Genomic DNA, 20371 nt, shown 5'->3' with positions numbered 1-20371 from the left:
AGAGGACTGGGCTTTTTATGAATGCAGTGGAAACAGGAGGGCTTTGAGCAGAGGGACATGATCTGACTGAGATTTGAACAGGACCACTCTGATGATACACGTGCTCAGAACGGACAGGGGTTCAGGGATGGAAGCGAGGAGGCCAGGTGAGTGCCTATTGCAATCACTCAGGCTAGGGAGGAGGTGGTTGGACCATGGTGATGGCACTGTGGGGGTGATGAGAAATGGTCAGCTCTGGAATAGTTCAGAAGTGGAGCCACATGGGACCAGCAGTTGGCGTAATGGCTATGTCGCTGGACTCCCATGTAGTTGACTGCAGCTTGAGTCCTGGACCCAGTGGCTTAAAACTCAGGCTGGGCGCGTGTGCATGCGTGCCCAAGATCCCAAGAGAAAAATGGAGGAGAAGAGATTGTGTTAAAAAAACCCCCCCCCCACCAAAAAAAAAAAAAAAAAAAGAAAAAAAAAAGTTAAAAAAAAAGAAGTGGAGCCATAGGATGTGCTGTCTGACAAGGTGGGATGTGAAAGAACGTCTAGGTTTGGGTTTGAGTGGCTGAGAAGGTGGCCTTGGCATTCGCAGATGGAAGACTGCATCGGGAGGCTGGGGAGGGTTAGTTTTGACATGTCGGGGAGGGGTATGCAAGCCAGCCTCAGGAGAGAGCTGGACTGAAGACAGTGCTGGGGGTGGTCAGTATAAAGATACGGGAAGCCATGTGAGCGCCGAGGAAGCAGAGTGGTTCCAGGGGAGAACACAGAACCTGGGCTCATTTGGAATTAAGATAGGAAGAAAAACGGAAAAACTACTTTCAGAGGGTCAGATTTTGAGCCCCTGTTGTCCAGAGCTTGTGGTGGGTCGCTCTGTCTTGACATGCCAGTTTCGTGTCCCAAAAACCTCCTCTCTGGCCTAGCATGTCCTCTTTCAAGACTCGCATAGCAAGGGCCTCTCTGCTGCTTTGACTAGCATTTCAAGGGAGTCCCCCTCCTGGGGAGGATGCTGAAGCCTGGGTGAGAGGAAGGTGCTGGCTGAGCCCCTCCCAGTAAGAAGCTCACTCTACGTCTCCACTCTAAGGCTCAGCATCGTGGATGGAGACTCCCTGGCTGAGGGAGGACAACATTGATTCCTCTGACCAGGCCATGGGCCTTTGCAAGCCTACCCCCCACCTCTCGCCCAGGGAAAGTCTACGCATGATCAGGGTCAGCCTTAGAGTGTGCAGGGGAGTTCCACAGCCTGAGAGGCGGACCCTCTGAAGACATGAGAGAGGCCTGGCCATCTCCTCGAGCTGACCTGAGCTGAGGGCTCCCTCCCCAACGGGAGGAAAGGGGGCAGTTTAGAAAGCAAAGGTAGCTTCAGAGTTACCACACTTCTTTCAGGGCCCCTTTCGGAAGCCCCTTTCAGAAGCGATACGAAGGTCCAGAGCTGAGGGTGACCTAGTATACTGGCGCCGGCTGGCAGGGATCACGATACCCACCCCTCACATCACATCGCCTCCCACTTCTGGATTCATGCTGACAATGCTACAACTCAGGACGGCTTTCTGCAGAGCTGGTTTAACAAAGCATACCTAGGCCACCCAGCTCAAAGTCACTTCTCAGCCCTGCAACCTGGAGAGGGGGCTCCGATCAGTCGGGAGACACCAGGAATGACTGGGCTCTTGTAAGCGCCACTGAGCCCTGAGGAGGGGACATGGTCAAGAAACAGTTGGGGAAACAAGCCACACCACATTGAATTTCTCCCCTAGCCCCATCTTCTGAGGTTCTCCAGCTGCCGTTCTGGTCAGGCCCACTCCTAACAAAACCATGAGCCACTGTGGGTCAGCACACAGGGGAACTGGGCTTTGTCTAGTGCCAGCACAACCCTGCAGGGACATCTCTTTATGAGCCCAGTTTTCAGATGAGCACATCAAGGCAAGACTCAGTTATATGTGGAAGGACACCGTGATGTTAAGACTCAGATACAAGTGGTTCCAACGCCCTTGCTTTTACACTCCTATGTACAGAATGCGGGGGGAGGGGGGAAGGAAGCGGGGGAAGCAGGAGAGTTCTGGCCCCAGGACAGAGGATCATTTGCAGTGTGGGGGTCTTTGACCTGCCCACTTTCCTGACTGACTTGACCTTGAGTAAGAGACTAGGCTGGGTCAGCCCCCCAGCCACTAAGGCCTGTGTCCCCTGAGCCTTCCGGGGCTGGTGATGGGGTCTCCTGTGGCTTTGGAGAGAGGGCAGAAGGCTCTCTGCCCACACTTGCCCAAGGCCTGAGACAGGGCTGGGAAACTCCAAGAAAGGGGATCCCCAGCTCTGTGAAGACCTGGGAGTATCCGGCTCAGGAAATCCTGCTTCAAGCACCTTCCGCCCCTCCAGGCAGTGCTGAGGGGAGCCTGTGAGTGGGAGGGCTGGTGGGAAACCCCAGCTGCAGGTGGGACTCTGGAGCTGTTGTGGTAAATTGGGGCAGTAGGAGCTGGGCCTGGAGACGCTGAGGCAGAGCATGCAAGCTCAGGTGGAGGAAACGGCTGGAACTGAGCTTCCGCCCTTGCCCTCCCCGGTATGCTGTGTCTATGAGCAAGTCAGTGTCTCACTCTGGGGCACCACCACCACCCCAAGTGTCGAAAGAGAAAAGGAAAGAAGTCATTTTCTCTCTGGTCCAGCTCCTGGGGACGCGCACAGGTGACCCTCTTTCTTAGGCTCTCCCCACCTCCCTGGCTCACTGTGCTTCACTTTCTTCTCACCAGCGCCCCAGTCCCCGTTTCCTCCACTCCCACTGGGCTCCCGCTGCTCCCCTGGTTTTCCTTCCCACCCAGCCCTCCCTGCTGCCCTCTCTCCCTCCCACTTTCTGCCTGCGTGTAAGGTATCGTCCGGAAAGACCACAGGTCCCATGGGATACACTGAGCTGAGTCCCGGGTACAAATCCTGCTTGTCGTAACTTGCTGTCCGGACTGTTCTCTGGACATTGGTTTTGTCTTTCAAGGACATGAGGGGCTGGAGGATCTCTGAGGTTCCTCACAGGTCAGAGTCTAAGCCTCAGAGGTTCTTGCCCAAGACACTCAGACTCAGACCCCTCAGCCAGGCCAAGACAGAGCTGAGTCCATACTGCTTGCCAAAGAGTTCTCAGGGTTCTCTGGAAAGGAGATCCGGGTCACCACAAGCCTGGGAGAACCCTCTCTGCACTCCACAGGGCTCAATTCAGGAACTGAATGGAGGGCACTGGGGGCTTTCCTGCCCCTGGTTCCTCCCTCTCTGTCTGCCCTGGTGCCTGTGAGGTCACTGTTAGCAAAGCATTCCTTGTGTTAAGCTTGGCCTTCCCAAAATCCTCTTTATAGGCATCCCTCTGGGAGGGACGCACATCACAAAGTGCCAGAACCTTTGTTATTCGGTGTCTGACCAATAGTGGTTATTAAAGGGTGCTTGAGTGGAAGGCAGCCCCCCTTTCTCAACATCGCCCTCACCCAGGTCAGTCCCTGGCCCGCCCTCAGCCCTGGGAAGGAAACCAATTGGCCTGGCAGCACAGGACGTGGGCACAAGTGGTCCTGTGCCCACCCACACCCCTGCTGGTTATCGGTTCCTGCTCTCCTGCACGCCCCAGAGCCTGGCAGGTCCTGTGAGAGTCTAAAGCTGGGAGCCCTGGGAGAGCCATGCCCAGCTGTCCTCCATGGCAGCAGGAGAGGCCTGGATCTGCAGCCCCTTCTCCATTCCCGGGGCTAACTCCAGCCTCTCCTGGGTGGCACCCAGGGGAGTTTTTGATTTCTCCCGTGGAGGGGGTGCTGCGGGTTCGGAAGGACGTGGAGCTGGACCGGGAGACCATTGCCTTCTACAACCTGACCATCTGTGCCCGTGACAGGGGTGTGCCCCCACTCAGCTCCACGGTGAGTTTACCGCCAACCCCCCTCCCCCGGCTTCTCCTCACTGTCCCTTGTCCTCTCCATAGAGACTGTTGTAAACACGGTCGCCCTCATGCCCAGAGAGGTCACAGCTGCTCTGGAGCCAGTCCAGGCCACCAGCACCCTTCCCAGACCTTCCAAGTGCCTCTCGGCCTTCCACTGAGGCCCAGCAGCCGTGGCTACTCAGAGCGCTCCCCACACAGCCCAGGCCCTACTACCTGGTCACTCTCTCTTCTCCACCTCTCCCATGGTCCCTCCCCTGGCCCTTTACTGTTCTGCTTCCCTCATCATTTTCAATTTCATCCTCCTGCTTCTAGAATTATCATCTTTTTCCTCCTTTTTCATTTTTTTAAATAATTATTTTAACTTAATTTATTTATCTATTCAAATTTGATCAGAGTGGGACAGAGTGAAAGAGGGGGAGAGGGAGAGAGAGAATGAGAAAGCAAGCCACCCAGTCCACCCAGTCCAGGACTCAAACCATGGTTGGCCATGTGGGAGTCCAGTGCCCTTAACCACCACGCCACCTGCCGGCCCCTATCTTTTTCCTTTTTATTCATCTTCCTTTTCTTCATTCTCATGACCAGCTACACTTCTCCTCCCCCAGTGCCACCCCTTGGCCATCCTGCCCCTCCCACCCGTCACTCCTCCTGGGTCACGTACTCACCTCTGTGTTCTTCCCACTTTCTCTCCTCCTCTTTTCCTGGTCCCAGATGCTGGTGGGGATCCGGGTGCTGGACATCAATGACAATGACCCTGTGCTACTGAACCTGCCCATGAATGTCACCATCAGCGAGAATAGCCCTGTCTCCAGCTTCGTCGCCCATGTCCTGGCCAGCGACGCCGACAGTGGCTGCAATGCACTCCTGACCTTCAACATCACAGCAGGCAACCGCGAGCGGGCCTTCATCATCAATGCCACGGTAGGGCTGAGAGTCACCAGGTCCATCCTGAAAGAGGGGACCCTGCCCTGCTTTTCCACTGACACTGCCTAGACTTCTGGTTCCAGTCTTCCCCTGGGACTAATAAGTCTCTGAGGAAAGCACAAAATCTTAGATGTCTCAGCAAATCATCCCTGGGTCCATCTAGCATCACCCTTGAGGCTTGGCATGTGCAGAGATTGGCCAGAGCCCCTAGGACCACTTGGTTTGTACCAGGATGCACGAGGAAGTCCTCGCCTAGCTCCTTGATGTGTCTGGGGACTGCCAACACCACAGGGTTCTCAGACTTGGGCAAGACCCCTAGGGCTTCCAGACTGTTTCTTAGGAGATTCAAGAAGGGAGTTTATAGCATCCCCTCCCCTGGAGCTGTAGGCAGAGCAGTGGGGCATTGGTAGGCCGGAGCCCAGAGTAGGGAACAGGTCACAGCTCAGCTCACCAGCCTTCCACATCCCAGACAGGAATCGTCACCGTGAACCGGCCCCTAGACCGTGAGCGGATCCCGGAGTACAAGCTGACCATTTCCGTGAAGGACAACCCGGAGAACCCACGCATAGCCAGGAGGGTGAGGCTGGAGGGCACTGCTGGGAGCAGTGGGGTAATGGTGGTGCGCAGAGAGAGGACCCTTCATCCCTCCTACAGGCAACATGGCTGGGGCTTAGAGGCATAAGTTTTATAGGGTGCAAATGCTGGGTTCAAATCCCAGCTCCCCCTGTTAGTAAGTGCATGGTTTTGGCAAGTTAACTGCAAGTGGAAGGATGAAAAAGCCCTCAGCATAGGGCCTCGCTCACAACAAACATGATGAATGCCATCAGATATTTTTTCTCCCCAAACTGGTAATTGGGCACACCTGGCAACTGTGTGTGTATGGGCCTGGGAGTATACACTCAGAAACACTCTGAGGCCCTGAAAGGGCCACATTTTTCAGGTGGCTTTTCCCTCAAAATCCACAAAAATCAGTTGTGTTACGCAGAGGAGGTGGGTGTGGCAAGGCCAGCAGAACCTTGGCGGGTGGGCACCAGCTCTGTCTTTATCAGCTCCTTGGAGACAGAGCCCCTGGCCTGGCTCTGCACCTGCCTCGCCACATGGCTCAGCCAAGACACTATCCCTCTGGACCACCGTTTCTCCATCCATCTGTCTAAGGGCCTCCAGGCCAGCTGTACACTGAAGCCACTTCCTCTCTCACTCAGGACCCCTCTGTATCCTGCCTTCTCTGCTTCCCCCTTCTTTCTCCTCCAGCTTTTTCTCTCTTGCTCTCATCTTTCTTCCTATGTCTGTGTTCAGGAGGGGCCTGGGCCATCTGGGATGCAGCAGCCTCGAGTGGTGGGATCGGGAGTCTCAGGGCTGGTCCTGCTCTGCTGCTGACCCGCTATGCCGCTGCGTGGCTCCCCTCCTCTCTCTGTCTTTGAGGGCACCCAAGGGTCTGGGTGGTTCTGAGGTTGGGAAGGCATGAAGTGCAGCACAGGGCAAGAGCTGGGATGAACTCTGGCTGGTCGCTAGGCAGGATGGAGGGTCTGAAAACTAGGACTTGCCTTCCTGTCTGCAGTCCTTCCTTACCAGGTGATGGAACACGATGAAATCCCATTCACACCCACCGTCCCATTTGCCAGATGGGAAATCTGAGGCCCAGATATAGAGGAAGGGATGTGCTCAAGGCCACCCACCAAGCTACTAACAGAGTAGAGCCTTGAACCCAGGTCTTTGGCCCCCTGGTGCAGGCCTTTTTTGATCCTCTACCTCTGAGCCCTGTCCCCCTACTAGAGCATGGTCTACAACCAGCCCCACTCTGCTCCCCACAGGACTTTGACTCGCTGCTGATCTTCCTTGCGGATGAGAACGACAATCACCCCCTCTTCACTGAGAGCACCTACCAGGCAGAGGTGATGGAAAACTCTCCTGCTGGTAGGTGTTGGGCCCACCCAGCAACTCCTGCCACAGCCAGGCACCACTGGGACCCCGAAGGCTGAGGCCCTCTCCTGTGCCGCATGGAGCTGAACGCAGACCCCCGTGGGTGTGGAAGGGGCCAGAAGGGAGGGATAGGGATGGCTCTGGGGGCCAGTGGGTGGGGCTGGCAGAACTCTTAGTGACCACCACAGAGGCTTCAGGCCCACTGGCCAGCGGTCCCCAGAGTGGTCTGAGAACACAAATAACCCCACTGTCCCCCAGTAGAGGTATTTCAGGTATAAGAACTGCCCAGGAGAGGGGGTGAACCCCAGGAGTTCAGGGCATTCTAATGGCTTCTAGAAGTTCTGGGAGCATCTGTAATGAAAGGTGGGGGGCTGGCATCCCTGAGTAAGCCAGCATAGCCCATTCCCCACATCCTTTTTAATGGTCCCCTAGGTTCCCTTCACCCTTCCTCCAGCCTCCCGGCCCCAAAAGCTTGGGTTCTGAGTCAGAAAGAGATGAGCTGAGATGCTCACACACACGCCAGTGCATGTCCATGTCGAGGCAATGTGTGGGGTTACACACGTGCACAGATACACATAGGCACACGCTGCCCACATCAGGCACTCATGTACACACGTGCCCACCTGAGCAGGCAGACAAGCACACAGCTGGGGTCGCAGGCTCTCTGTACTCCCATGTGTGTGCTCATGGCCATATGAACACACGTGTGGGTTCCTACTCATATATGCTCGGACTCCTGTAGATGGAGCACTGTGTGTATACACATGTGGACAGACAGGGACTGCACATGGAAAGAACATGGCAGGGATCCCCCAGACCCTCCAGTGGAGTGGCCAGCCTCAAAGGCTGCTGGGAAGGCAGGCGTGGCTCCAGGCGGGCCAGAGGGGCTTGCTCACCACTCTTGTGTTTTCTCCCCAGCAGGGCTTTGAGGCCGCTCCCAGGCATCTGTGTTCAGTCTGCCAAGGCTGCCACGGGCCCAAGCCCGGGGTCTCCCCACCCACCGCCTTCCCTCCTCCCCTCTCATCCATCGTCAGCCATGGCTCACTGGGCAGGGCAGGGCAGGGGAGTGGGGAGGGCGGGGGGGGCCGGGCTGGCCCTGCGGTGAACCCTCTCCTCCTGGCCCAGGGACCCCCCTCACAGTGCTCAATGGGCCAATCCTGGCCCTGGATGCAGACCAGGACATCTACGCCGTGGTCACCTACCAGCTGCTGGGCGCCCAAAGTGGCCTCTTTGACATCGACAACAGCACTGGTGAGGTCCCTACACACCCCCTCCAGCACTCCTAACCTGGCTCTAGGGTGAGAACAGCCCCACTGCTAGATCAAGGGCCTCCGCAGAGCTGGGTCCAGGTCCCCATGCAGACCTCATTCCTCACAGCTCACATCCCCATCTTGCAACTGGATTAGACCATTCAGGGGTCCAGCTGGGAGGACCCAGGAGGGATCTTGGAGATGACACAAAGGACCTACTGACACTCAAACTCAGCCGAATCAGAGAGCCCCCCACCCACTCCCTTCATCTCCACATGCCCAGGCCAGAGGCTCAGGCCCCTAGTCAGCTGGAAGTCACCAGAGCAACTTTCCTCACTCAAACCAGATCTGAAGCTCCCCAGAGACCATGTCACCTCAGTCTGGTCCTGGACAGGAGGCCGATTTGGTGATAGGTGCCAACAGAGAAGCACAGCTTTCCACAGAATAGGCACTCTTCTACCCTGGCTCATTCTTCCTGGGCAGGACTCCTGAGTACCGTGGGGACCTCCCTAAATGTGGGTGGTAGGACCTTTGAGGAAGAAAGTCATCATGTACTTTCTCTGCTCTTCTTTTTCATTTCTGTCCCCATTGGCCCTACTCACTGACCCTCTCCCTGTCCCCCCACTGCACCCTTTTTCTTTGCATGCCCCTGGCTGGTGGCACCGGCACCAGGCGTGGTGACAGTGAGATCAGGTGTCATTATTGACCGGGAGGCCTTCTCACCCCCCGTCTTGGAGCTGCTGCTGCTGGCTGAGGATATCGGGCTGCTCAATGGCACGGCTCACCTGCTTGTCACCATCCTGGATGACAATGACAACTGGCCCACCTTTAGCCCTGCTGTCCTCACTGTCCACCTACTGGAGAACTGCCCACCAGGTAAGCAGGCCCCAGGCCCCAGCCTCCCATCGGCAGCTGATTAGTGGTTGCTAGAGACTGGAGCCTCAGGTTGGACTTAGAATTCACCTGCCCTGGGGAGAGACGGGCAGAAGAGAAAGCACACTGGAGTGGGGACCCGAAGACCTGGCTTCCTACTCCCTGTCTCTGAGCCCGTCTTATCTGCGAAATCAGATGGTCTTATCCCACCTTTGTTCTGAGATGGAAAGACAGACTATTTTAAAATCAAAATAGGACCAATGTGATTCCTACCAAAATCAAAACATGATTTGGGGAGTTAAATTTGATTCAAGAGGTCATCTGAAAAAAATTAGATTTTGAAAAATAAGTCTAATAAAGCCAGTTTTGCCTTATCAAAAAGTTCTGGGACAGAGTAGCCCAGAGACACATACTGGTAAATCAAAGAATATAATATTATATATAATAATGGAAACAATGAAACTAACAAAATTAGTGCATAAAAAACCTATTTAATCTATTGTATTAGATTATGTCTTAGTCCGTTGTCTTGCTATAACAAAAATAACCGAGTTCATTTGGCTAATGATTCTGGTGGCTGAGAAGTCCAAGAGCATGGGACTGGAATCTCGTGCTGTTACCACATGGCCAAGAGAAGCAGAAAAGAGGGCAGTGTGAAGAAGAGAGAGACCTGCTGGTAGCCAGCTTGCTTTTCTTTTAAGAATTATTTATTTACTATTATTATTGTTAATAATATTTTTCACATGAGTTTTGCCAGAGAAAGACAGAGAGGGAGAGTGAAAAAGCAAGCTGCCAGGTGTGGGATTCAAACCATGGCCAGCCATGTGGGAATTCCAGCACCTTAACTCCCATACCACCTGCTGGCCCACCAGCTTGCATTTCTAACAACCCATGCTCTAGAGAACTAAGGAATGAAGAGGTGCTCCCTTTCAAGAGCCTGCTTAATTAGTCATGAGGGATCCACCTCCACATCCCAAGCACCTCCCACTAAGCCCCCCTCCCAGCGCTGCCCCATTGGGTATCATACTCCAGTGTGTGGTTTTACGGCGGGGGAGGGGTGGATGACACAACACCCAACCCCTAGCAGATGATTATTACATAATCGCATTGTGTAAGAATCGAATATTTAGGTGTTCACCTTATATCAAACACCAAAACCCAAAGACTCGTAAAGAAAATAGTCATGCTTTACTTAACAACAGGTATGCATTCTGGGAAACGGGGTTTTCAGTGCTTTCTGTTACTGTGCAAACATCTGAAGATGTACTCATTCAAAACTAGATGGCGTGGTCCCCTGCATGCTAGACCACGTGAGCTAGCCTGTAATTACTGCTGGGCGACAAACCTGTGCTGGACACTGCAAGCAGTTGTAGCAGTGGTATTTGTCTCGCCGAACTTTTCTGAACAAAGAAAAGAGACAGATAAGAAAAGATACAGTGTGTAAAAGATTTTTTTTAAAGGTACGCCTGAATAAGGCACTTAGTGTGCATGGAGCCCACAGGACTGGGACTTGCTCCGGGTGAGTCAGGAGGTGGATGTGAAGCCTGGGACACTCCCGTACACTCCTGCAGACGTCATAAACACCGTCCGCTTAGGCTACACTACATCTATAGACAGCATTTTTTTCTTCAGTAATAAATTCACCTTACTGTACTTTCTCTACTACAGAAATTTAATTTTTTTTTTAACTTTTGACTCTTTCGTAAGAACACGTACCCTAAAACACAAATACATTGTACTGCTGCACAAAAATTCTTTCTTTCTCTTTCTTTCTTTTTTTAAAGTTTTTCCCAGAGAGAACATGTGCTTGCCAGACAAAGACAGTGAGAGGGAAAGTGAGAAATCACCCCGCAGCAACATTGGCCACAGTCCCTTCTCCTCCATTTCTCTCTCGGGATTTTGGGCACATGTGCACACGCACCCAGTGTGATTTTCAAGCTGCCAGGACCAAGACTCAAACCATGGTCAGCCACTTGAGAATCCAGCACTTTACTATGCCACCTGCTGCCCCCCCAATTTTCTCTATATATCCTTATTCCATAAGCTTTTTTCAATTTTTTAAAACTTTTTCATTAAAAGCTGAGATGCAACCACACACATTAACCTAGTCCTACACAAAACAGATACAGTCAATGTGCTTCACCTCCACATCTTGTCCCATTGGAAGGGCCATGATAACAAAGAACCACAAGATTATGGGTGTGCGTGCATACATGTCCTGGGTGTTTTCAAAGTTGTCAGGACTTGAACCACACAGTTGGCCACATGGGACCCAACCACCCTAACCACCACACCACCACTTTCTTAGCTCCATTTTAATCCTATGGGGCCACCACCATCACATACGTGGTACACCATTGACAGAAATGCCATTTGCTGTGCATGACTGCCTGACAGAGTAGAAAGCACTGAAAATAAAGGAAAAAGTCCAGGTAATTGTCTACCTGATTTCTGAATAAGATGGTTCTAAGCATAAAAGTAACAGAAAACTGGGACCAGCAGATAGCGTAATAGTTTATATCACTGGACTTCCACATAGTCAAATGCAGTTTGAGTGCTTGACCTGGAGGCTTAAAACATGACAGGCATGTGTGTGTGCATGCCCAAAATCCTGAGAGGAGAATGGAGGAAGGGATTGCAACATGGCCATCCCTCCTGAGGGTTGACTTCTCACTTTGTCTCTCTGTCTCTCCAGCGAGCACATGTGCCCTATAGCAAAAATCTCCCTCAAACAAAAATAAGAGAAAACTAAAATGGAAAAATATTAAGTTTTGTTGCATATGAATTTGAACTCCTTTTTATTTTCTTCTTCCACCCTAATTTAAACTTCTTTGCATCAGTTAAAACCAATATTGAAAAGCAAACGGACTGAGAAATAGGTGTCTGTCACAGATATCATTATATAATTTGTATAAGTTGGCCAAAAGATGGACAAAAGACAAAAGCAGACATTTGACGATGCAACTAATATTGTTTAATCAAAAGAAAAATAAAATAAGCTAAGGGTTTTAGTGCCTTGTGTTATTAGTAACAGAAATACCTGAGTCTGGGTAGTGTAGGAAAAATAGAACTTCATTTAGCTCATAGCTTTGGACGTGCAAGGCAAAGGATGAGAACACCTGGGGAGGGTCTTTTGGTGGCAGGGCCCCTCTACAGAGTCTCGATGTAGCCCAGAGTGAGACATGGCAAGGACGCACATCTGTGCCTGTGTGTCTCTGTCCAGGTCTCTCTCTCCTTAGAAAGTTACCCCTAGCCCCACCTTAATCACCTCCCAACGTCTTCATCTCTTAATCCCAACGTCAGATTAAGTTTGCCCTTAATATCATCACAGTAGGAACTGAATCAGGACATATGAATTCTGGGTAACACATTCAAACCATAGCATACTGTTTTCCTATAAAATGACAAACATAAAACATGTTAAAAGTTCGGGTTGGCCCTGTAGCACAGTGGGTATGGGGGCCGGAGCTCATGTGGCCAACTGCAGTTTGAGTCCCAGTCCTAGTGGCTTGAAAAACCTGCCGGCATATGTTCATGTATACCCCACATCCCAGTGGAGAAAGGATTGCAGCATGACTACCCTCCATGGAGGGCTGCTTTCTCCCTCTTTTTCTGTCTCTGTGTCTCTCTGGTGGTTGCATGCATCATCTTGCAATAAATAACATTATTTAATGTTAAAAGAAAAACGTGGGGCCAGCTGGTGGCATGGTGGTTAAGGTGGCTTGATTCCACATAGTTGGCTGTGCGGTTTGAGTCCCAGACCTGGAAGCTTGAAAAACACTCCAGGCACATGGGCATGTATGCCCCAAATCCCAAGGGAATGGAAGAGGAAGGATCACAGCATGGCCATCCCCCCTTGGGATGGGGGAGATTTCTCAATTTCCCTCTCTCAGTTTCTGTCTCTCTCCAACAAGCACACATACCCTTTAGCAAATATATTTTTAAAAGAGGTAAATGCTGGCAAGGCTCTGTTTTAATCCTATGATGGGAAGGGGTCTCTTGTGCACCCTCTTGGTATGATCTTTCTGAAAGTGGCCACTGTGCTCAGCTATTCCCTATTCTCTCTCCACCAGGAGTCTCAGTCCTACAAGTCACAGCCACAGACGATGACAGTGGCCTCAATGGGGAGCTGGTCTACCGAATAGAAGCTGGAGCTCAAGATCGCTTTCTCATCCACCCAGTCACCGGGGTCATCCGCGTTGGCAATGCCACCATTGACAGGGAAGAGCAGGATTCCTACAGGCTGACAGTGGTGGCCACCGACCGGGGCACTGTCCCTCTCTCAGGCACAGCTATCGTCACTGTCCTGATCGAAGACATCAATGACTCCCGCCCTGAATTCATCAACCCCATCCAGACAGTGAGTGTGCTGGAGTCAGCGGAGCCAGGCACTGTCATTGCCAATGTCACTGCCATTGACCGTGACCTCAACCCCAAACTGGAGTACCACATCATTGACATCATGGCCAGGGACGACACTGACCGCCTGGTGCCCGGCCAGGAGGATGCGTTTGCCGTGAATATCAACACAGGTACAAGGGCCTGCTCCCATCCCAGCCCTCGCTCCGACTCCCTGCCCAGTCTCCTTGCCCCTTCCTGTCTTCCTTCTTTCTTTCTCTTTCTCTTTCTCTTTCTCTTTCTCTTTCTCTTTCTCTTTCTCTCTTTCTCTTTCTCTGCTGGCCCTTCTCTACTCTTCTCTCCTCTATCGACACCATGTGCTTCCCTTTCCTTTCCACCTCTGCTCTTGCTCCTTCATTTCTCTTTCTCTTTCTCCTCCTTGACGTGCTCCTCTGGCCTTTCTGACCCCTCACTCTGCCAGTGTGGTATGAGAGTTCCCAGCTCACCACACTCATGCCAGTATTAAACACTACAAAGTGTTCTTGGTTGTAATTTTAAAGAAAATATTTTAATACGCATTTCTTTAAAAACTAGATTTGGCCAAACACCTTCCTAATGTGCACACTGGCCATTTTAATTGTCGTTAAGTTGTACATGTACCCTTAGTTGTTTTCTTACACTATCACAAAGCAGATATAATGGCTTATCTTTCATAATTATGCAGTTTATTTTGATGGTTTTATCATTTTTCCTAAAAGCTCAATTTTTTTGTTAAGAGAGATTTTTGCTGTAGGGGATGTGTCCTCACCGGAGAGATAAAGAGACAGAAAGTGAGAAATCACTCCCCAGGGGGAGTGGCCATGCCACAATCCCTTCTCCTCCTTTCTCCTCTTGGGATTTTTGGGCATGCACACACATGCATCTATCATGAATTTCAAGTCACCGGGTCCAAGACTTGAACCATGGTTGACTATGTGGGAGTCTAGCAATGTAACCATTATGTTTTTGTTTCCCTGGAGAGTTAGGGAAGGGACATGGAGCTTTACAAGTGTACTTCTTGGAAGTTCCAGAAGAATTACAGTAAAATTCACATAGTTATGATAGAATACTAAAATATTACTGTTATTCAAAGAAATGTATAGTAAAACAGCAATGAGATATCAGTTTTCCACTTGCATAAATGTAAATTACATACACACAAAACAGCATATGATTCTCAGGAACACTTTAAATAAAAATACATTACAATTATTGCTCTGGGGAGAAGAGGAGTGGAAAGGAGTATGTGACTAAAAGGGAGTAGATATATAAAACAAGAGAAATGTGAGTGATTATAGTTCGTAATGAAGTAAAGAGTGTAACTTCGTGGGCATTTGAGGCCCCAAAGAAACTCCCCTGAGCATTAGGAGAAGCTTGAGAGAATTAGCCAGGTCCCAGGCTAGCGAAATTCCTGGCTGCATTGGTTAGTCAGGACCATGGAGAGCTGCTCCGTGCCCCTGCTCAACTGGATTCTGTTCTGAAGCCTGCACCTCTTTGCTCTTTTCTGTCCTAACTCTCTGACTGACTCTCTTCTCCCTGTTTTTCTTTCCAGTGTCTTCTCTGCCCCCTCTTCCTCATGCTCTCCCCACCTCCCTGCCCTGTCTTCTTGCCAGAGCTTGGCCCCCTAGCTCGACTCCTACTGGGTCCCCCTTGCTCCCCTGGTTTCCTTCCCCTCTGTCCCTTCCCCTTCATTCCCTTCCTGAGCTTGCCCCTCCTGCCCTGATTAGCTCTGAGTCCCCACTGTCCCGCACCCTGCTCTGCTCCATCCCTGCTGCACCCTGAACTAACTGATGTTAACCCTCTTCTCTCTTCCTCATGGCTGGCAGGCCCACAGGTTTGAGCTCTGTTTCTCTGTCACTTTCCACCTCATCCCTTCTGTGCTTCACCCCATTGCCTTCCTCCATGCCACCGCACCCCTGCCACCTTCCCATCCTGTGGGGCCAGGGCCAAGGCCGTGGCCCAGCCTTTGCAGACTGAATGCAGCCGCCCTCTCCCCATCCTCGCTCCCCAGCCTGGGGGACGGGGAGCGAGAGTAGGAAGAGGAGGAGGAGGAGGAGGAGGAGGCGGCAGCCCAGGGTAAGTGACCACCCCATGACTGGGGACACGCGGAGGACAGAAGCCTAGCAGGGGATCTGCTGAGGGAGAAGGGAATCCCAGAGACCCCAGTGACTGAGCAGGAGAGGAGGTCTCACTCTAGTTTGGGGCCGATGTGGGGAGGGGTCTCTAATGGGTAGGAATAGGAGAGGTCCCAGCAGAGCTCTCCTCAAGGTCAGCCAAACTGCTATCCACCCTAAGCCCAAGCTTCTGGAGGGTTTGGGGCAGTCAGGGGCTCTGGGAGGCGGTAGGTGGAAGAGAGAGAAATGCCTTGCCAGTACTAACATAGAACCACTGCATCTACTCCACAGTCATGCCCCACTTAACCAAGTCAAAGGGCTAGACCCGAGGTATCCAGCCTGTCCCACCCAGTCACCTCCAAGAAGCCTGCACCCTCCCCAGCCCAGAAAGCCCTCTCAAGATATTCAGCTGCCATAACCTTTCTTTATACTTGATAACCCTAGAATATAAGCATTATTAAAAATTGTGATGAAATGTGCATAACAGCCATTTTTAAGTGCAGAGATCAGTAGTGTTAAGTGCATTTGCACCATTGTGGAACATCAGTGTTTTTTAAACAAAATTACATAGTGCTTTCTACATGCCAGCCATGTTCTAAGTTCTTTACAAATAGAAACTAAGTTATTTTTGTAATCCTCAGAGTAGCCCTATGTAATAGGTACTCTGATTGTCTTGATTTACAATGAGGAGATAAAGATGCAGAGATTAAATAACTTGTCCTGATCACCCTGCTAGTAAGTACTGAGTGAGGGTCAGAGTGAGTGCCCTCACCTTATGTAGGTGGCTGTAGGCCCATCCCAGCTGCAAGTCTTGGGGTTCATGGGGACTGTTGCCCTCTGTAGGGATTGGGAGGGTTGGTCAGGAGCACCCATAGGAGGCTCAGGTTTTAGGAGTCTCCCCTCATGTTGAACCTCCCCCTGGTCTTGTCCACAGGGTCTGTAATTGTGAAGTCCCCCCTGAACCGGGAGCTGGTTGCCACCTATGAGGTCACTCTCTCTGTGATTGACAATGCCAGTGACCTACCAGAGCACTCTGTCAGCGTTCCAAATGGTAAGGTTCCTCTGCTGACATCTCTCATTGGTTACTCAGAGCCAAACAGGACAAGGGTATGAGCCTGCCCCCAGAAAGGGAGTATAGTGCCTCTGCAGAGACTGCCATGGGTCCAGGAGTGCTATCCAGATGGTGGAAACTGGCAGCTCCAGTGAGGATCATGGTGGCTGTGTGTCCATATCGATTCTTACACGGAGCTCAGAAGTGGGGGGCCCAGAAACCCAGAATTGTGTGTGAATGCACCCCACGGCTCAGAGTGGGAAGGAGGCTTGATAGAGCTGGAATGGGATTGAGAAAATGAAGAGTAACAGAGACTTAGCTCAGAATCCAGTTGTCAGAACTATAGCGGAAGATGTGAGCCAGAACCTCATGATCTGATAGGATGCCCCAGGAAAGCACAGAGGAAGCAGAGAGCAAGCGACGGCGAATGGAAGCCGTGGACACATCAGGGGTGCGGGCACTATGGCAGAGAGGAGGGGCTTAGTGCTGACTTCTCTGGGTCAAGCCAGACTTTTCTGCAGTCTGAGACTTGAGCTGGGGAGTGGGGGCTGCCAGAGTGTGGATTTTGTGTGGGCAGAGGTAGGAGTAGGGAACGTGGGGCAGGGTGGCCTCAAATAGCCTCTGCTATGCAGCAAGGACAGTTCCCGGGTGGGGGTTAGGCCTGGCAAGCCCTGACTGTTTATCTTCACAGCCCAGAGGCCCAAGTGCTCCAGAAGGAAGGGCAACTTGGCCATCTCTTAAGTGTCTCAAGCTCACCGGGTAGAGGGCTCCAGCTGGTTGTGTGCAGGGGCAACTCAGAATATTAAAGGCCGCATCATGAGGAGTTCCTTAAAGATCATCTTAGTTCTGTCTCATTGAACAGGTTAGGAAGCTGAGGCACCCTGAGGGCCGAGGGCTGTACTAAGGACCCCAGCCAGTTGGTAGAACCCAAGCCCCTTCTTACAGAAGAGTGAGTGACTAGATCAGAGGACAGTGCCACATGTCACAGTCTGAGGGTCGGGTCAATTCTCAGAGAGTCCCAGGGGGTCTCTAAGGTGCCACTGTCCTCTCTGGGCTTGACTAAGGCTGAGGAGGCCCTAGCTCGGCCTCACTGGTGCCTCCTCCCCTTCCTGACCCCTGCCTACACCCCAGCCAAGCTGACTGTCAACATCCTGGATGTCAACGACAACACACCCCAGTTCAAGCCCTTTGGGATCACCTATTACACGGAGCGGATCCTGGAGGGGGCCACCCCAGGCACCACCCTCATCGCCGTGGCAGCTGTGGACCCTGACAAGGGTCTCAACGGGCTCATCACCTATACGCTGCTAGACCTGATGCCCCCTGGCTACGTCCAGCTGGAGGACTCCTCGGCCGGTAGGTCAAGACCTGCCAGAGGAAGGGTGGGGGCCCTGTCTGTGCCTGCTCAGCCTCCAAGTGGCCCCTGGCCAACTTCTCACCCAAGGTGGGGACCTTCCCCTCACCCCTTAGTGGACTAGGCCAGCTCCATTCACTCCTGAGGCCCAAACTAGAGAGAAGGATAGAGTGCCTAGTCCTGGGCTGGGCTAGACAGCCTTGAAATGTCTGCTGGAAACCCACCACCATCCCCATCAGCCAAGCTCCTACTGTTAGTAAGGAGAAGTGGATGGCAGCCCTCAGCCTTCTGGCCTGCCTCCCTCCTTAAAGGGACCATGCCTGCCCCTCAAGCACCAAAGTATGAAGAGAGCCTTTATGCTTTGAAGAGCTGCCATGAGTGCAGAGTGGCCCAAATGGCAGCAGGTGCCTCTGTGTCTCAGGGAAGGTCATTGCCAACCGGACTGTGGACTACGAGGAGGTGCATTGGCTCAACTTTACTGTGAGGGCCTCAGACAATGGGTCCCCACCCCGGGCAGCTGAGATCCCTGTCTACCTGGAGATCGTGGACATCAATGACAACAACCCCATCTTTGACCAACCCTCCTACCAGGTCGGTGGTCAGGCCGGTGGGCAGGGTCCAGGAACCGTGCAGTTCCTTGGAGTCTTTGGGCATCTTCCAGTCCTCGGAATGCCTGTCCCATGAGCAGCTTGCTGGCCAGATCCCCTGCATCGGCAAGTTCCTGGGGCAGGGGCACAGGCTCTGCCACTGCACTGACCTCGGCCTGTTCTCCTGGTGCTCTAGGAAGCTGTCTTCGAGGATGTACCTGTGGGCACCGTCATCCTGACAGTCACTGCTACTGACGCCGACTCGGGCAACTTTGCCCTCATCGAATACAGCCTCGGGGATGGCGAGGGCAAGTTCGCCATCAACCCCACTACGGTGAGTGAGAGATAGAACGCCTGGGGTCTGTCAGGGCCACCAAAAATGTTCTAGCCATCTCCCAGTTCAGGATCCTGCCACCCAGACTTCTATAGCCCCAGAGGTTTTCAGTGAAGTCGGGAAGATCCTTCTCAGAGTCCCATCTTGTAGACTGTGGCCCTTCTGATCCAGCAGATATGAGAAGAAGTAGCCAGAGTTGGGCACAGTGGTGGGTGTCTGTAATCCCAGGTACTCAGCAAGCTAAGGCAGGAGAGTCACCAGTTCAAGGCCAGGCTGGGCAATATAATAAGACCTTCCCCCGACCAAAAAATAAAAAAGTGGGGGACTGAGGGAGTGACAGAAGTCTTTTGGAACTAGAAGGGGGCTGAGGGAGTGATGGAAGTCTTTTGGAACTAATCCTCATGGGACAAGGACTGAGATGTGTCCTGACCAGACTTTAAAACGTGGTTAAAATCCATAGGACTGCTTTTTGAACTGTTAGCGGAGAAGCATGGGAAGCCTGTAGAAAGTGAGCAGTGTTTCGGCACCTACTGTATGCATGGCCCGAGCTACCCAGTGCTAGGGGAGAAAGGTGCCTCGAAGGGTGGCATGTTCTCATGAGCCTCAGGCTTGTGAGACCAGAAATTTAGGAGAAGAGATGGGTGACGGTCTCTGGTGTCTGGTTCAGTGTAAGAGAGAAACCTGTGGCCCCGATGACTGGTCAGGCAGGGTCTTCCCCAGTCGCTGGGGCTGGAGCTGGACTTCCCCTTTCACTGCCCCTCTCAGCCCACTTCCCTGACACTCTGCCCTTTCAGCAGGTCACTCCTTCCTGCTTGGTGTACACACTCACACGTGGCTCCTGGTCCGGTGTTACAAACAACGCATGTTTAGATAGCACCTACTGCTGTCAGGCAGTGCTAGACCGGCAGAGTGAAGACAAGAAAGCCACTAGGAGGGAGCCCCATGGGGATATGGGCAGCTGTCCCTTTTGTTCAGTGCTGTCTCCAGAGCCCAGAACACAGTCTGGTCATAGTAGATGCTCAGTAAATATCTGTTGAATGGATGAAGAACCTGAAGCCACCCTCCCCTACCAGGGTGACATCTATGTGCTGTCCTCCCTGGACCGGGAGAAGAAGAACCACTATATCCTGACTGCCTTGGCCAAAGACAACCCTGGAGATGTAGCCAGCAATCGTCGAGAAAACTCAGTGCAGGTAAAGGTGCCTGCCTGGGCCAGGGACACCAGGGACTGGGGGCAGCAAGCAGTCTTTAGCGAGTGACTGCTGCAGCATTGGGGGCAGAGCCCCCCAGACACCTCAGGGACCTGGTGGCAGGAAGAAGGCAAGAGATTGACTGACTGGGTAAGTTATAATGGCTGTGGTGTAGGAAGACAGGAACCCTGGGAGAAATCTCTTGTGCCAAACTGCTGTCGAGGCAACTAAACATGCGTGGGTGTAACCCAAATAAAGCCTGGGGCTGCGTATGGCCCAGGTCTCCATAGTGTCCTGCTTGAAGAACTGCAGTCCAGCAACTGTAAAGCAATTGTGAAGTAGTCATCTTTATTTATGTCTCTTAAAGAATGTGAATAAGGTCCAGCCAGTTGGCATGGTGATTAAGCTAGCTGGATTCTACATGGCCAACCACACAGTTTGAGTCTCAGGCCCAGCAGCTTGAAAAACATGCCAGGCACATGCACGTGGCCACCCCGCTGGCTGCAGGAAGGGTGGGGGTGCTTTCTGA

The 20371-nt window shown here is 52.2% G+C and overlaps 1 protein-coding gene across 1 annotated transcript in view; it reads left to right on the top strand.

Annotated features, from left to right (window-relative positions):
• Nucleotides 1-20371, top strand: part of CDH23 (cadherin related 23) — a 410231-nt gene that overhangs the window by 373378 nt on the left and 16482 nt on the right. Inside the window, exons 41-52 of the mRNA XM_006170102.1 lie at nt 3718-3851; nt 4580-4789; nt 5262-5369; nt 6604-6706; nt 7838-7963; nt 8635-8838; nt 12909-13367; nt 16261-16377; nt 17509-17733; nt 18153-18322; nt 18515-18652; nt 19726-19845. Coding sequence (XP_006170164.1) covers nt 3718-3851; nt 4580-4789; nt 5262-5369; nt 6604-6706; nt 7838-7963; nt 8635-8838; nt 12909-13367; nt 16261-16377; nt 17509-17733; nt 18153-18322; nt 18515-18652; nt 19726-19845 — 2114 coding nt within the window. The remainder of the gene's footprint in view (nt 1-3717; nt 3852-4579; nt 4790-5261; nt 5370-6603; nt 6707-7837; nt 7964-8634; nt 8839-12908; nt 13368-16260; nt 16378-17508; nt 17734-18152; nt 18323-18514; nt 18653-19725; nt 19846-20371) is intronic.

Source organism: Tupaia chinensis, unplaced genomic scaffold (genome assembly GCF_000334495.1).
Source record: "Tupaia chinensis unplaced genomic scaffold, TupChi_1.0 Scaffold148012_1, whole genome shotgun sequence".
NCBI lineage: Eukaryota > Metazoa > Chordata > Mammalia > Scandentia > Tupaiidae > Tupaia > Tupaia belangeri.
The sequence above is the reverse complement of the archived record's forward strand: the minus strand, read 5'-3'. Positions and strand labels throughout refer to the sequence as shown.